This window comes from Podarcis pityusensis (assembly GCF_964106645.2).
Source record: "Podarcis pityusensis genome assembly, chromosome: 4".
In the NCBI taxonomy this organism is placed as follows: Eukaryota; Metazoa; Chordata; class Lepidosauria; order Squamata; family Lacertidae; genus Podarcis; species Podarcis pityusensis.
The window spans coordinates 9,504,222-9,521,796 of record NC_138027.1 but is presented as its reverse complement, the minus strand read 5'-3'; the positions used below and the strand labels follow the sequence as shown (position 1 = coordinate 9,521,796).

Genomic DNA, 17,575 nt, shown 5'->3' with positions numbered 1-17,575 from the left:
TCCTCTGCCGTCCCCTTCTCCTTGTGCCCTCCATCTTTCCCAACATTAGGGTCTTTTCCAGGGAGTCTTCTCTTCTCATGAGGTGGCCAAAGTATTGGAGCCTCAGCTTCAGGATCTGTCCTTCCAGTGAGCACTTTGTTGTTGTTTAGTCATCTCCAACTCTTTGTGACCCCCTGGACCAGAGCACGCCAGGCACTCCTGTCTTCCACTTCCTCCCACAGTTTGGTCAAACTTATGTTAGTAGCTTCGAGAACATGGTCCAACCATCTCGTCCTCTGTCGTCCCCTTCTCCTTGTGCCCTCCATCTTTCCCAACATCAGGGTCTTTTCCAGGGAGTCTTCTCTTCTCATGAGATGGCCAGAGTATTGGAGCCTCAGCTTCAGGATCTGTCCTTCCAGTGAGCACGCAGGGCTGATTTCCTTCAGAATGGAGAGGTTTGATCTTCTTGCAGTCCATGGGACTCTCAAGAGTCTCCTCCAACACCAGAATTCAAAAGCATCAATTCTTCGGCGATCAGCCTTCTTTATGGTCCAGCTCTCACTTCCATACATACTACCCCTTCATGGATCACTGCCTTGCCATGGCGAAGGGGCTTGAATAACTCAGAGAAGCTACGAACTATGCCGTGCAGGGCCACCCAAGATGAACAGGTCATAGTGGAGAGTTTTGACCAAACATGATCCACCTGGAGGAGGAACCGGCAAGCCACTCCAGTATCCCTGCCAAGAAAACTCCATGGACAAAGGCAACAGGCAAACGTGAATATACCTGTCTTATTTTTAAAGTAGGCTTCCTGGACCTGCTGTTAACTCTGCTCCACTAGCCGGGTTGCACACCTCGGCAGGTGTGAAATGCAGGAATTCATTTCGCTCCGGGCCTCTGATCCTCTTCTTTGCTCTCATCCATGCATGAAACCACTCAAATTAACACCCTTCGCTTGGCTGAGCCGTGCGGCTTTGCTGATAACGCTGCCCCGCTTTCGTGGCTGTGCGCCTCACCTTGGCTTCTCACCAAGGCATGCACAGCTGGAAGGCAAAAGGATGTTTGGCACACACTCGATTAGCAGCAATGCGCCCTCCTCCCCACATCAAGGCCCCCGAATGACCTTCACTCTCAGGACGCTGAGCTCGCCTTGCCAGCAAACGCAGCTGCAGCCGTTTAGTGTGAGCTGTCGATCAGGCCCAGATTTACATCACAGAATCGTCGAATCGTCAAGTTGGAAGGGAGCCAAGGGGTCATCTAGCCAAACCTCCGGCAATGCAGGAATCACAGGCTCAGTCCACTGAGTTTTTCCCTTTGATAAACAGCCTGGGGTTCCCCAAAACAACTCATGCCAGACAAATCTCATTTTTGTAATGATGGCGTTTCAAGCTTGGTGGATCAGGGGGAGGCTGTGGACGTACCGTATCTTCATTTCAGTAAGGCTTTTGACAAAGTCCACCGTGATATTCTTGTGAACAAGCAGGCAAAATGTGGGTGATTTGTAGCTGTAGCTGGTTGACCGACCGAACCCAAAGAGCACTCATTCAGGGAAGTTTTTAATGTGTGACATTTTAGTGTATTTTTGGTCTCTGTGGAAGCTGCCCAGAGTGGCTGGGGAAACCCAGCCAGATGGGCGGGGTACAAATAATAAATTATTATTATTATTATTATCATTGATGGTTCTTCATCATCCTGTCTTATGGGCAGTGCTGCGTACCGTACTTTTCCGTGTACAGTCATACCTCGGGTTACAGACGCTTGAGGTTGCGTTTTTTTGGGTTACGGACCCGCTGAAACCCGGAAGTACTGGAACGGGTTACTTCTGGGTTTCAGGGGTCGTGCATGCGCAGAAGCGCTAAATTGCGCTTTGTGCATGCGCAGAAGCACCAAATCACAACCCACGAGTGCACAGACGTGCCGCTGCGGGTTGCGATTGCTGTGGGTTGCGAACGTGCATCCCGTACGGATCACATTCGCAACCTGCGCGTCCACTGTATAAGACTAGGTTTTCCCCCTTTAAAATCATGCTAAAATGTGGGGGTCATCTTATACATGCATAGGGTGGACGTTTGATTAGTTGCTGCCGCGGCTGCCAGCAGCCATTGTGCGTGTTATTGGTTGCTGCGTCAATGGGTGGTGTTGATTGGCCGAGGCTGCGGCAATTGGGCGGGCGATTGGCGAGGGGACAGACGAGAGGCGGAATTCGCAATACATGCAGGTGAACGATTTTTGGCATTCCCACCTAATAAAAGCTCAACAACCCTTCGTAACCCCCCTCCCCCCAAAAAAGCTCAACAACTTTTTACCATCTCCCCCCATTTTCTGAAATTTCAGTCCCCCAAAATAGGGGGCATTTTATACATGGGGGCATCTTATAGACGGAAAAGTATGGTATATCTTGCTCTAAAACAACCCCCGAAAAGAATTTGGCACACAAGCTCCCTAAGCTCTCGAGCCAGGAAAAGCTGAATTAGGTCAGCCTCTTTAATAAAATCATGCAAACTGAACAAGTCTGCAGAACTAATGCTGTAACTTTTTTTTCGGGTGCCATGGTTTTCCGCCTCTTGCTTTTGGTGCGTGGAGGGGAGGACACTGGAAATCTGCAAATAGATTTCCCGTTCTCTGTAAAACTTCTTTTCGAAGGAGCTGAGGGACCAGATGGGGATGGAATCAAGGGCCTGTTTGGCTGTAGCACCAGCCTTGTGGAATATCCTCTCCAAAGAGAGATTCTGTAAACTCCACCTACTGGATATCTCAAGCATCTCATAAAAACCTCGGCTGTTTACCCAGGCCTTTGAGGGGATTATTCTGTCCAGTCGCTGCTTTGTGGCTTTAAAACGGCACTTTTTAAAACAGCATGTTCGGTGGCTTCTTCTGTTTCTTATGTTGGATTTTATTGTGTTGCATTTTGAATTCTATGCACCACAGAGTTTGGGAATCGCTGCTGCAGTGTGTGTGCGATAATGCAGTTTAGTTACAGGATAAAATCGAAACCGTTCTTTACGGACAGTCTCTACAGTACATAGCCGTGGAATGAACCAGTTATCTCCCTGGAACATCAAGCACATGGTCTGTCCTGCGTTTAAGGCCGTGTAAAATAAGCAGCTCTGTCCCTGAAGGAAAAACTCTCACAAAATTATGCAGGTTTTGACACCACCACACTATGACTCCTGTCTCCACCCACTCTCTCTCTCTTACATACAAATTAAAAAATTATTTTTATTATTTTTTATTATTTACTACAGTTATTTTATTTATTATTATTATTATTATTATTATTATTATTATTATTATTACCTGCCTTTTTCCCTAACAGGGAAAGATAAAAACAAAAACAGGTAAAAACAGGTAAAAAAACCCCACAATAATTAAAAAGCAATTAAATTAAAATACACACACCTGTACACACACACACCATACAAATAATCACAATCAAAACAGTGCAGCACCCATCACCAGCCCTGTCATTAAAAGCAGTCCATTCGCAACTGTCTCAGAAAAAAACAGGGCATCCCATTTTCCCACACGTGATCACGGAGGCCATTTTGGGTGTTGCGATCCCACTCTGAAGAAAAGCACATTTTTCAGGGCGAGATCGTGGAGCGGGTCACGTGACTCGCTTGGGAGCGCGTCACGGAAAACACGTGTCCCAGTTTTTGGTGTGGAAATGTTGGAGGACGTGTGCAAGACGGTCTTCACCTGCTAGTAGAAGGACAACAAGGACGGAACCAGTCTGGCTTCTCCAGGGAGAGAGTTCCAAAGTTACCTGGGAGGAGCCAACACCGAGAAGGCCCTGCCTTGCATACCTAACCAGCATGCCTTTGAGGGTGGTGGGACTGAGAGAAGGGCCTCCCCATGAGATCTCAAAACCTGGGCCGGTTCGTATGAGTGAATACGGTCTCTCCCCTCCCTATACAACTACACATGCCTTGATAAGCAAGAAGCGTGGCCAAAACTGTTAACCTTTTTAAAGTTAATCTTCCTGGGACAGTTGTGCAACGCGAGGTCTCCCAGCGAAAAGGACGTGAGCTGCTTTCAGCAGTTCCCAGAAACTGCCCCTCCTTCCCATATTGGTGGAAAAATTGCAAGATGACAAATGCGTTTGGCCTTTCCCTGCAGGGCGAAAGCAGACTTTGGTCCTTCGGTTTGTATCAGCCGAGGTTCCGAGAAATGTGAAGGCTCCATGTTCTCAGGTATGTTGAAAATCCTGTTAGACCTGCAGCTGAAGGAGTGGGCAGAATTAACTGACCCTTGTGGGAGCTACGTGCCCAACAGGTCATCCTTATCCATTTCTGGACATCGTCAGGTTTCGTTTGTTTTGGCAACTTTCTCCTTCGTTATTTCAACACCAGTATGGGCAACACTGCACGGTCAGAGGATTTGTCGACCTAGACCAGTCTAGTCCTTCAAAAGGGGGAATGAGGTCTACCTCACCCTTGGCCAGCTTATTTCCTCCTGCTCTGGAGGGCAGGACTCGAACCCATGGCTTCAAGTTACAAGAAAGGAGATTCTGCCTAAACATCAGAAAGAACTTTCTGACAGTAAGAGCTGTTTGACTGTGGAACAGACGCCCACAAGAAGTTGTGGACCTTTCCTTCCTTGGAGGTTTTTGAGCAGATGCTTTAGTTGAGATTCCTGCATTGCAGGGGGTTGGACTAGATGACCCTCGGGGTCCCTTCCAACTCTACAATCCTATGAATTCACCTTAAGTGCTTGATCGTTCCTTCATAGCCACAATAGTGTGTGCCCCAAACCTGACCCTCACATCAAATTTCAGGTGTGGAGCAGGTGGGCTTCAGGATTTGAACCTGGGATCGTCAGCGTGTAAAACACGAGCGCTGCTTGAAGGTGCAGTCTGCAACCGCTGGAGGTCACTAGGTAAGCTGAGCTAACAGACAACCTCCACATACCCATGCCACCCCGATCTCTGAGCTGCCCCCCTCCTGCCCCCAAGAGAGGCGCTTTCCAAAGGCACCATTTGCCTAGGGAGCTTATAGCCAGGGCTGCTGCAACCAACAGCTGTTTACGATTACGATATCTTTATTGTCAATGTCCCATGCAGAACAATGAAATTGAAAAACTACATAAAAACTACATAAAACATTCTAAAACCCCTAAAAACTCTGAAACCCCATTTTAAAATACACTATACTATAGAGACCCCTTATGCTGCGTTTAGAACCAGAATTGCATTTGCGTAGAAACTGTTTCTCAGGCGGCTAGTCCTGGCCTTTATAACCCTGTACCTTCTTCCAGAAGGCAGAAGCTGAAAGAGATCATTTCCGGGGTGCGCACTATCCTACGCTATCTCTGCCGCTTTCTTATGGCACCTGGAAGCATAGATTTGATCCAAGGTGGGAAGAGTGAACCCAATTATTCTCCCCGCAGTCTTTACAACCCTGGACAGCGTTGTTTTTTCCCTGGCTGTGCAGCTCCCAAACCACACACACAGACCATGTTAGTACACTCTCCACAGTGCAATGGTAAAATGCCATCAACAGGTCCTTTGAGAGATTGTTTTTCCGGAGGAGTCTCAGAAAATATAACCTCTGCTGTGTTTGGGAGACAGAGACATGAGAGGACATCAAGGAGGGCAGGAAAGAGCAAAGGACAGAGGCTAGAATTTCCTATGGCACCCCTGAACACCATTCAAGGCACCCCAGGGTTGAAAACCACTGGGCTAGACCAACTCTGTGTTAAAAAGATGCCTGAAAACGTGACACAAAGGCTGGAAACATCAGTGCTTCCTTGTGGAAATCAGTTGCAGATGACCACAGCAGTGACCAGAGGAGGAACGGCCACTGGGAGAAAGCGTAGGGAGAAGAAATGGCTTGGTGCATCTGCGGCAGCAAAAGCAGACGCCTTCCTCTGCCCCAGCTGCAACAAAACATGTCTCTCCTGTGTCGGTCTCTGCAGCCACAGCAGGCACTGCAACTCTCCAACGGTTTGACTTCACCAGTAACCGCACACTCCACTGTCGCCCGAGGCAGACGGACGCCAACCAACTAGTGATGATATAAGGACGACGAAAGCAACCAAAACACACTGTTGTTGTTTAGTCGTGTCCGACTCTTTGTGACCCCATGGACCAGAGCACGCCAGGCACTCCTGTCTTCCACTGCCTCCCGCAGTTTGGTCAAACTCATGCTGGTAGCTTCAAGAACACTGTCCAACCATCTCGTCCTCTATTGTCCCCTTCTCCTTGCGCCCTCCATCTTTCCCAACATCAGGGTCTTTTCCAGGGAGTCTTCTCTTCTCATGAGGTGGCCAAAGTCTTGGAGCCTCAGCTTCAGGACCTGTCCTTCCAGTGAGCACTCAGGGCTGATTTCCTTCAGAATGGATAGGTTGGATCTTCTTGCAGTCCATGGGACTCTCAAGAGTCTCCTCCAGCCCCAAAACACACATATGGCCAGAAATAAGGATTTTCTGGTGGGAATGTGGCATGTAGCTCCCACAAGGGCCAGTTGATTCTGCCCACTCCTTCTGCTGCAGGTCAAACGGGATTTCCAACATACCTGAGAACGTGGAGCCTACACAATTCTCAGAACCTCGGCTGACCAAAACAACAACAACAAAAAACAACGCTTGCTTTCGCCCTGCGGGGAAGAGCTAAGGACATTTGTCATTGTGCAAGCTTTTCAAAGCTATGGGAGGTGCGGGGAGGGGGGAGAGATTTCCTAGGAACGACTAAAAGCAGTTCATGTCCTTTCGTTGAGAGACCTCGCGCTGCACAACTGACCCTGGAAGATTAATTAAAGAGGTTAAGAGAGAAAGGCGCTTGCCACTGTTATCAATGCCAGTGTTATCAATGCTGGAGCGGAAAACGCGCTACTTTAACGATACGTTCAGAACTATCGCTGGAACCAGCTTTCCTTTATCAAAGTGCTGGTATGAGCTCGAAAAATTCAGCGATCCCGTCGAAGATACTGCACGAAGAGGGCTTCTGCTAATGGTCTTTCTGCCGCGAAACCTCGTGATTCTGTTCATCTTTATCCCCCCCCCCCTTTTTTGCATTTTAAGAACAGTCTGTGGTGGCTAATCTACTCCAGAGGCCTGTTCTCACAGCGGCCTCTGTTTCTCATCTTTCTCAATACCAGTCACGGGGGAACCTCAGCAGGAGTGCGCTGCCTTCCCAGTCTCAACACATGCCCAGAGGCACTCTGCTCCTGCGTGCCAGTTTCTGAAAGCAAAACATCCATAGCCCCAGAAATGCCACAAATTATCCTAGCCCTTACAGTGCAGTGAGTAGCCCAGAGACTCGGAAAACCGGGTTCAAAAATCACCTTGCCGTTGGTCACTGTCTCTTGGCGTGATCTACCTCACAGAGTCGTGAGGGAGTTAAAGCGCCACACGTTCCTAAGCTTCTTCAACATGTTGCGAAAAAGACAGGGGACCACGTTGTCCTAAGAAATTTGGCTTCATTTTGCCCTCCTGCCTTCCCAGATATCCTTAATATTTCAGAACTGTCGTCATTTTTAATCTTGCCCCACCTCCAATAATAATCGTCTTTTCTTTGGCCTAAACAGTGGTTCTCAACCTGTGGGTCCCCAGATGTTGTTGGACTACAACTCCCATCATCCCTGAGCTCTGGCCTTGCTAGCTAGGGGTGATGGGAGTTGTAGTTCAACAACATCTGGGGACCCACAGGTTGAAAAAGGCCCTAACACGTAGCGCTTTTTATCTCCTCGTTTATTTTTCTCTTCTTGGCCAGCAGCTCCCCACATCAACACTGGGGAACAGGTTTCTGTACTACAACTCCCATCGGTCAGTTCTGCCAGCTGTGGATGATGGGAGATGTAGTCCAGAATACCAGGAGGCAGTCCTTGGCCTCTCTTTTGCTATGGCTCTCTCTCTGAACCCTTTCCAAGACTCTGGCAACGTCCACAGTGGCACGGGGAGCCCCAACGGCGGGGGGAAACTCCGAAACGAAAACCATCCTTGAGAGAAGAAAAAGGGTTTCTTCACAGCCATGGGAAACGCTCTGACGCACCAGTCAACAATGAGGCAAAAGTGACTCCATCTGCTCCAGCTTCCACTTCCCTCCGTGCTCCCTCTCCCACCCTTGACCAAAGCAGACAATTATTGCCTTGTCCTTCTTGAGATTCAAGTGCTTTGTTCGTCTGGGTGAATTTTGCAGCTGAGGCAACAGGAGGGGGAGGAGGAAGGAAAGAGCGTCTCTCCTGAGAAATGCACGTTTATGCAGTTTGCCGGAAAGCACATCAATTCAGAAATCAAATTAACGCACTAAGCTCATTTAGAGACACCCAATTGGTGCCAAAATGACCCATCCTAGGAAAACGTAATGTGAGCAATTGTTTTGTACTGTTTCGCTATTAGGCCTAAGAGACTGCCTGGAGAAGCAATCTTTTCCCGCTTGGTACCCTGGAGATATTAAGGGACGCGGGTGGCGCTGTGGGTTAAACCACAGAGCCTAGGACTTGCCGATCAGAAGGTCGGCGGTTCAAATCCCCGTGATGGGGTGAGCTCCTGTTGCTCGGTTCCAGCTCCTGCCAACCTAGCAGTTCGAAAGCATGCTAAAAGTGCAAGTAGATAAATAGATACTGCTCCGGCGGGAAGGTAAACGGCATTTCCGTGCGCTGCTCTGGTTCGCCAGAAGCGGCTTAGTCATGCTGGCCACATGACCAGGAAGCTGTACGCTGGCTCCCTCGGCCAATAAAGCGAGATGAGCGCCACAACCCCAGAGTCGGCCACGACTGGACCTAATGGTCAAGGGTCCCTTTACCTTTACCCTGCAGATATTAGGGACTACAATTCCCATCAGCCACAGCCAGCATGGGCAATGGTCAGGGATGAAGGAAGCTGTATTCCAAAATACCTAGCCAGGTTAAGGGAAGCTGCCCTATGGTCAGGATCCATCATCATATCCATGTGGTGGAGAGGCAAGATGGCTGAAGAACCCTATAGCACACAGCAAAATGCCAGAAGACATTCATATGTGTTGTCAGTAATACGTCCAACCAGCCGTCCATGCTAGGTCAGTGCTGCCACCCCATACTGCAGGTGGCAAGACTGAGGTCAAAAGAACGACGGCTTGTCTAAAGCTACTGTAGGGGTCTGAACTAGGAAGTTTTTAATGTTTGATGTTTTATCATGTTTTTAATATTCTGTTGGGAGCTGCCCAGAGTGGCTGGAGAAACCCAGCCAGATGGGTGGGGTATAAATAATATATTTATATTTATACAATGGTAGCTCCGGTTGTGGGATCCATTCCGGAGCTCCGGACAGATCCCGAGGAATTTGCAACTGGAGGTGCCTGTTCTGCGCATGCACGTGTGGCGAAACCCGAAAAAATATTTCCGGGTTTGCTGCGTTCGCATCCTGAAGTTTATATAACCAGAGGGTTCCGTAACGTGAGGTACTATATTTATATTATTATTATATCATTATTTATATTAAGCAGTATAGAAATGGAATTATGTAATAATAATAATAATAATAATAATAATAATAATAATAATAATAAATAAAATTAAAAAATTCCATTGGGGGCTGCCACCCTCTAGACATTGTGGTGACCGCAGCCTAGTTTTAAGGAGCCATTTGGCGATTAGATTATACACTTGAGTTTCTAACACTGACTGCAGAGCCCACTGTACCTTTCTGACAAATTATCTGCCATGTTGGCCTTTATGGCTTTGCACCAGCTTTGAAGGCGGCAGCTTGGAAGTCCCCACCGTCATCACCTAATGTTGCTGCGATGCCAGGGGACCAACATGCCAAACCTCTCCCACAAGGAGTAAGGGAGGTAAGGATCAGGCCCACTAAGCAGGAGCGCCCAGAGTATTACCGTATCTCTTGCACACAGACTTTCTTTTTTATATATATGTATAATTTTTATTATTTTCAACATACCAATTATTATACATTCCACAGAACTTCACATCTTATACAGTCTTTTTGGACTTCCATCAGCCCCTCTGATGATCCACCATTTTTATCATTTCTTCTGCATTTCTTAAATTCCTATTGCCTTTAATTATCTTAACTCACAATCCACCTCTTTAACCATTTTTGCAATAATTCAAATAATTTACCTCACAAAACTTCTTGCAAACCTACAAACGTAATCTGGTCATCACAATTACTTTTCAAATAGTCTGTAAATTTACACCAGTCTTCTGTGAATCTCTGGTCCCGCAGGTTTCGAATTCTTCCGGTTAGTTTATCCAATTCTGCATAGTCCATCAATTTCATCCTCCATTCTTCTTTTGTGGGTAATTTTTCCATTTTCTCACATGTCCACCACATGTGGTAGAAATCTCCATCCTTCACTTTACACTCATTCTGTACATTTTTGCTAGCTTGACAGGTGTTAAATACCAGCGGTACATCATTTTCAAAGTAGTACACGCCATAAATTTTAAGCCTTCATCCCACAATTTCACCCAAGCATCATATTCAATGTTATACCCATTTCCTTTTAAAAGCATCCCCGCAAAGCTTCGCCTTACCTTTGGCCGTTTCCATTGCACACCTTGAATTCGCGACTTGTAGAAGAGGGAGTCATCGTTGGCCGGGAACAAGGGGTCCTCAAAGAGGATTTTCCTCCTTTGGCAGTCTTTCTTCAAGGCAGCATAGCGCTGGTTCTCATATGGCTTTACGGACGAGAACATTGTTCCCGGCAGCCTCTGCAGGACAGAAGGAAGAGGGGTACCACGTGAGAGACGGGCAGGGCCAGATTTAGGTTTGATGAGGCCCTAAGCTATTGCTATTGAAGGGACGCGGGTGGTGCTGTGGGTTAAACCACAGAGCCTAGGGCTTGCCAATCAGAAGGTTGGCGGTTCGAATCCCCGCGACGGGGTGAGCTCCCGTTGCTCGGTCCCTGCTCCTGCCAACCTAGCAGTTTGAAAGCACGTCAAAGTGCAAGTAGATAAATAGGTACCACTCCGGTGGGAAGGTAAACGGCGTTTCTCTGCGCTGCTCTGGTTCGCCAGAAGCGGCTTAGTCACGCTGGCCACGTGACCCGGAAGTGTCTCCGGACAGCGCTGGCCCCCGGCCTCTTAAGTGAGATGGGCGCACAACCCTAGAGTCGGACACGACTGGCCCGTTAGGGGAAGGAGTACCTTTACCTTTACTATATTAATAGTGAAATTATTATTAAGCTCTAACTTAAAGTGACTGGGGGCCCATGACTTACATCATAGGAACCTACACAACGAAAAGCACTGTTGCTGGATGTAGGTTTCATTTTATTTGTATTTTGGAAATGTACACCCAGTTGTTGTTTTTCCCTTTAAATTTTTTGGGGGGCCTCCAAGAGAAGGCATGCCTTCCTCTTAGCACGTTTCGCCCTTGCATCCTGAGTTCGAGTGTCTTCAAAGCCCATGACACCTTTGGGAAAGGCTGTTCTCCAACTGGAGCGCTCGGAGGCCAGTGTTTCCCAGTTGTCAGTGTTTATACAGTGGTACCTCGGGTTAAGAACTTAATTCATTCTGGAGGTCCGTTCTTAACCTGAAACTGTTCTTAACCTGAAGCACCACTTTAGCTAATGGGGCCTCCTCCTGCTGCCGCGCCACCGGAGCACGATTTCTGTTCTCATCCTGAAGCAAAGTTCTTAACCCAAGGTACTATTTCTGGGTTAGCAGAGTCTGTAACCTGAAGCGTCTGTAACCCGAGGTACCACTGTACAGTCATACCTTGCATTTTCAGGTTACGCTCCGCGGCAACCCAGAAGTAACGGAACGTGTTACTTCCGGGTTTCACCGCTCACTCATGCACAGACGCTCAAAATGACGTCACGCGCATGCGCAGACACAGCGAATCGTGACCCACGCAGTTGTGGGTTGCATTCTACTCAGGATGCGAACGGGCCTCCGGAACGGATCCTGTCCGCATCCAGAGGTACCACCGTACTACATTTTTTAAGATTTGCCTTGAGACAGTCTTTAAACCTCTGCCAACAAACTGAGTTCTTGATCCTCAAACTGGGGGCCATGGGTATCCCTCCAAAACCCGACATTGCCCGATTCACTCCAAACCAGTGCCAAACATGTAAATGAATTTTCCCGGAGGCACAGCAATATTGACTCTGCCTCTGTGTAAGTGCAGAGGGTTGTTTCATCCCATTTCCCCCACTGACAGGCACTGCAAACGGTTTCTTAGACACCCCGATGACTCACTAACACTAAAGCAGGGATGGAGAAAGCCTGCGTTCCTCTCTGAATAATATTTGGAGGGCCACATGCCTCTGGTGAGTGAGACCAGAGTCAAAATCGGGAGGAGGCTTGTTTTTACACAGATACAAGAGCCTTCGGTGCAAAGAGGCAAAAATGCCAGATGTTGGCAAGTCCCGCTGAAAGAGCAAAATGCCCCTCTGTGCCCCACAGATGTAGATATTCTGCTCTGCAAGGATGACACTAAGATTTAGCAGCGCTTCTTGAACAAGCTGCTCTCCCCCCCCCCCTTTTAATTAAAAAGGCCTCCTGGATCCGAGCCAAGGACTTCCTGATTAATTACTTTCTCTCAAGAGCAGCTGGAATTTGCAGACACAGAAATGGCTTTACCCAGCCCAGAGGAAATCGGAAGACCTGTGATTTCTCCATCAGTAGGACCAAAAGTCCAGGCTCTGTTTGACCTCCTGTTGCTGCTGCTGCTGCTGCTGCTGCTTTTTGCATGCACAATGCAAAGACATCACTTCCAGTTCAAATGCTTGGACTGACCCTGAAATTTTGCTGCCCGAGGCAATGGGGAAGATGGTCCCCTCCCCTCATTCTAATAACAATAACAATAACAATAATAATAATAATAATAATAATAATAATAATTTATTTATGCCCCACCCATCTGGTTGGGTTTCCCCAGGCACTCTGAGAGGCTCCCAACATAATAAGAATAAGAATAAAGCGATAAAACATCAAACATTAAAAACTTCCCTAAACAGAGCTGCCTTCAGGTGTCTTCTAAAAGTCAGATACAGTGGTGCCTCAGGTTAAGAACTTAATTCGTTCTGGAGGTCTGTTCTTAACCTGAAGCACCACTTTAGCTAATGGGGCCTCCTGCTGCCACTGCGCCGCCACTGCACGATTTCTGTTCTCATCCTGAAGCAAAGTTCTTAACCCGAGGTAATATTTCTGGGTTGGTGGAGTCTGTAACCTGAAGCGTATGTAACCTGAAGCGTATGTAACCTGAAGCGTATGTAACCCAAGGTACCACTGTAGTTGCTTATTTCCTTGACATCTGATGGGAGGGTGTTCCACAGGGCGGGCGCCACCACCGAGAAGGCCCTCTGCCTGGTTCCCTGTAACCTCACTTTTCACAGCGAGACCACCAGAAGGCCCTCAGAGCTGGATTTCAGTGTCTGGGCTGAACGATGGGGATGGAGACGTTCCTTCAGGTCTACTGGGCCGAGGCCGTTTAGGGCTTTCAAGGTCAGCACCAACACTTTGAATTGTGCTCGGAAACGTACTGGGAGCCAATGAAGGTCTTTCAGGACCAGTGTTATGTGGTCTCGGCGGCCACTCCCAGTCACCAGTCTAGCTGCCACATTCTGGATTAGTTGTAGTTTCCGGGTCACCTTCAAAGGTAAACCCACGTAGAGCATGTTGAAGTAGTCCAAGCGGGAGATAACTAAAGCATGCACCACTCTGGAGAGACACTCTGCGGGCAGGTAGGGTCTCGGCCTGCAGACCAGATGGAGTTGGTAGACAGCCGCCCTGGACACAGAAGGTGACCAATCTGATCTTGTTCCCAAACTGGTGATGGGGAAGCATCCTTCCCCTTGCGAGGGGCAGAAAAATGGCTTTGGGAGCACAGAGGGTGTCACGGACCGGTTTGGACACAGAGGGATGGTGGGAGGCACCAGCTGGGGAGCCCCCAAGGGAGAAAGGCCCAGGGCCTGGGGAGTGGTGGTGGGACCACGCTGAGTGGTCAGAGGGAGAAGATTGAGAGGAGGAGGTGCCGGAAGGAACAGGGTTTAGTGAGCGGGGTAAGTCTGTGGCAGAGAGAAGTCTAGAAGCAGAGACAGAAGCAGAGGCTGAAGAGGAGGAGGACCAAGAGGCAGAGATAAGTCAGGCCGGTGAAGACGCCAGGAAGTCTCCCCCTCCTGCTGCAACAAGCTCCCTTCACCCTTGGTCTCCCGGGACCAGGAGAGGTATGAAGAGGGGGGAGAAGAGGTTGGCTGCAAGCAGGCGCAGTCTCAAAAGGACCTGGGGGAGGAGGAGACTTAGGGAGCTGTGGGAAGTTTGGGACCTTCAGCCTCTGCAGCTGTCTCATAGGGACAAGATCTACCAGGAAAAGGTGATGTGCTCACTAGGCCTAGCACTCCTGAGCAGATCCTGTAGCTGTTAATAAAGAACCAGCTTCACTTTGCGTGATTTATTGCTAGCTCATCCTCACAGAGGGCAAAACCATGGGGTACCCACATCTAGGGATATAAGAAGGCATCATTTTCCATTTCATCCCACAGTAATCTCAAGCAGCACTGTTTCTGTTCTGCTGCAGTCCATCTTCCACCCAAAACAATATTATTCCTCTTGCGCAAGGTTTCCACTGATGGATTCTGCCCAAACATACAGCTTTCCAAACTATATAGTTAATATTGTCCCCCCCCCCCACCATGGTGCATTTTCTGCTTTTCTTTCTTGTTAATGTTAATTTGGCCAACAAATTTGGACTGTGCAATCTGCCCAGCACCTTAAAAATCACACAGACTGGAATGACATTGACAGTCCACCTGCAATTTGCAAGGCTCTGGTGCAAGAATAAAAAATTGTGCCCTGTTTTGAAGCACAAAGCATAGCTGTCAGCCGTCCCTTATTTGGCGGGAAAGTCCCTTATCCCAGCGCTGTGTCCTGCTGTTGTCCCTTATTGATGATGTCCCTTAAATTTCCCGGGTTTCAAAGGAAGCAGCTCCTCTCCCTCCCTCCCTGCCGGCCAGGGAGGAGGGAGGCTCCAACTGTGTTGCTTGGCTGCGTTGCTCACCCAATAAGGAATCTAAGAACGATTGGGGGGTGGAGCTTGCATGCCTTGTGCCAATCAAATCGGCTGCATTGCCTGGGGACTCGCCTTTGCTCAGCGCTTCCCAGCGGAGAGGTGACGGTGGTTTTCCTTGCTGCATCCCCTTTGCCGGGTTGCTGCACTGTGGGAACCACCGCTTGAGGCTTCGTTTGGCTGCTGGCTGGGCTTTCTGCCTTTGGCTTGGAGGGGCTCAGAAGTTGAACAAAGCTGTGCTTGGAAAATCCCTTATTTTGGCTGCTGATCCCTTATTTTCGAGGCTGCTGGTCCCTTATTTTCAAATCTGTAAGTTGACAGCTATGGTACAAAGTGGTAACAAGCAGTCAAGATGCAGGCATGAGCTTAGATGGAGAAAAGTAAGAATTGATACCTGAAGAGGTTTGGGGGTTGACTCAGGACAAGAAAGCGAGGGGTTTTGCAAGGAATCTCGTATTAATTTGAAGCAAACCAGCCTACTGTCTTCTGTGAATATCCTGCCTTAAGAATTAGATGTCCTCTAAATATAAAAGAATTGGTTATATGGAGGACTATGAAAGTTATTCATTTTTCTATTCATTTCCATAGAAATAAGCTGCAGTTTTCATCAGCCTTCCATTTGCAGACATGAAAAGTCCTCATTGTATGTCTTTCTGCTTCACAAAGCAGGGGTGGGAGGGGGGCATGAATTGCAAATTCGAGAGACCGTGCAAGCCCCAGCCAGCTAATCCAAAAAGGTTCATAACAGGCCCAAGAGAACAGCATAAATGTTTGCGCCAAAGCCTCGGATAAAACCGCTGGCTGCTGCTGAAGCCCAGTGCAACAGTTTAAGTGAATGCAGATTGTTACAACTGGAAAGTTTGAAACCTTGGCCGGATATTTTATTCAGGCTCCCGGTCATGTGAATACTGCAACTGCCAGAGCAGAATCCCCAATTTGCAAAAATAAAAGAGTATACATTTTTGCACTTGCACTCATCACAGCAGTACAAGCTCACGGCGGAAGAAAAATAAATGAACACATTCCCCAAAGAGGAACCTCGATGGCCACACTGCCTGCCTACCACAGAATATTGAGCAAGAAGGAGTCTTGATCCAATCAAGCAATGAGGCCTCCAGCGTCTTCTCCATTTCTCAAGGTTTCAGGGCTTGGGAAACTTTTGCTTCTATGAAAGGCCATTGACCTACAATGGTGGCCGCAGAAAACGGCAGCTGGAATTTGCAGGTGAATAAGCCCAAGCACTGGGACGCGGGTGGCGCTGTGGGTTAAACCACAGAGCCTAGGACTTGCCGATCAGAAGGTCGGCGGTTCGAATCCCTGCAACGGGGTGAGCTCCCGTTGCTCGGTCCCTGCTCCTGCCAACCTAGCAGTTCGAAGTTCAAGTAGATCAATAGGTACCATTCCAGTGGGAAGGTAAACGGCGTTTCCGTGTGCTGCTCTGGTTCGCCAGAAGTGGCTTGGTCATGCTGGCCACATGACCCGGAAGCTGTACGCCGGCTCCCTCGGCCAGTAAAGCGAGATGAGCGCCGCAACCCCAGAGTATGTTCAGGTCACGAGGACATTAGGGGAGCTGGCTGTACTGGATCCGGCCAATGGCCTCCCCAGCCCAGCACCCTGTTCTCACACTGGTCCTCCAGATCCCTGTGCAAAACCCCAAAAGCAGGAGCTGAACAAAGCAGCCGTCTCCCCAACCACAATTCCCAGGCAACTGGTATTCAGAGGCAGACTTTGTCCAACAGTGAAGGGTAGAGAATAGCCATATGCCCAACTCGCAGGCTTAACATATAGAATAAGAGAACAAGAACACCGTATGGTTAAAGAAGATTGGAAACCGTTTATTGAGTACATGGGAAATAATTGTGTACGGCTGAAAACGCTGGCAGCATTAAGGTAAATTCAACAGTGTGAACAAGTTTTGATGGATGCAGTGATGGAATACTGAATGGTATGGTTTTTGTAAAATATGCAGGGATTTGTGATATGTAAAATGAACCATGGAAATACAGTGGTACCTCGCGTTACAGACGCTTCAGGTTACAGATGCTTCAGGTTACAGACTCCGCTAACCCAGAAATAGTACTGTTAAATAGTGGGTAGACATAGCATACTCAGAGATGCTGGAGCTGCTCATTAATGATCACTCATGTCGAAGCAATGATTCTTCAACATCAACTTCGTTGGACTGGTCATGTTGTGCGGATGCCTGATGATCGTCTTCCAAAGCAACTACATCGGGTTATAGATGCTTCAGGTTACAGACTCTGCTAACCCAGAAATAGTACCTCAGGTTAAGAACTTTGCTTCAGGATGAGAACAGAAATCGCGTGGTGGCGGCGCGGCAGCAGCGGAAGGCCCCACTAGCTAAAGTGGTACCTCAGGTTAAGAACAGTTTCAGGTTAAGAACGGACCTCCGGAACGAATTAGGTTCTTAAGCAGAGGTACCACTGTAGAAGAAGGGACATCACTGATATCTTAAGGATGTAAAAAGCAGAAAATTTTACAAAAATTATGTAGAAAAAAAGAGAGAATATCCATCCATCATGGCTAGAATATGACTCTAGACTGGATCCAAATTGAGCATATAAACATGAAAAAAGATTATTGGTATTAGTATTAGTATTTGCTGGCTGAATTTAGCTCGTAG

General features: G+C 48.1%; 1 protein-coding gene across 1 annotated transcript in view; it reads right to left on the bottom strand.

Annotated features, from left to right (window-relative positions):
• The window catches only part of CAPN5 (calpain 5), a 97,003-nt gene that overhangs the window by 62,611 nt on the left and 16,817 nt on the right, over window positions 1–17,575 (bottom strand). The window contains exon 2 of the mRNA XM_081002125.1: window positions 10,455–10,631. Coding sequence (XP_080858251.1) covers window positions 10,455–10,616 — 162 coding nt within the window. The 5' untranslated portion in view covers window positions 10,617–10,631. The remainder of the gene's footprint in view (window positions 1–10,454; window positions 10,632–17,575) is intronic.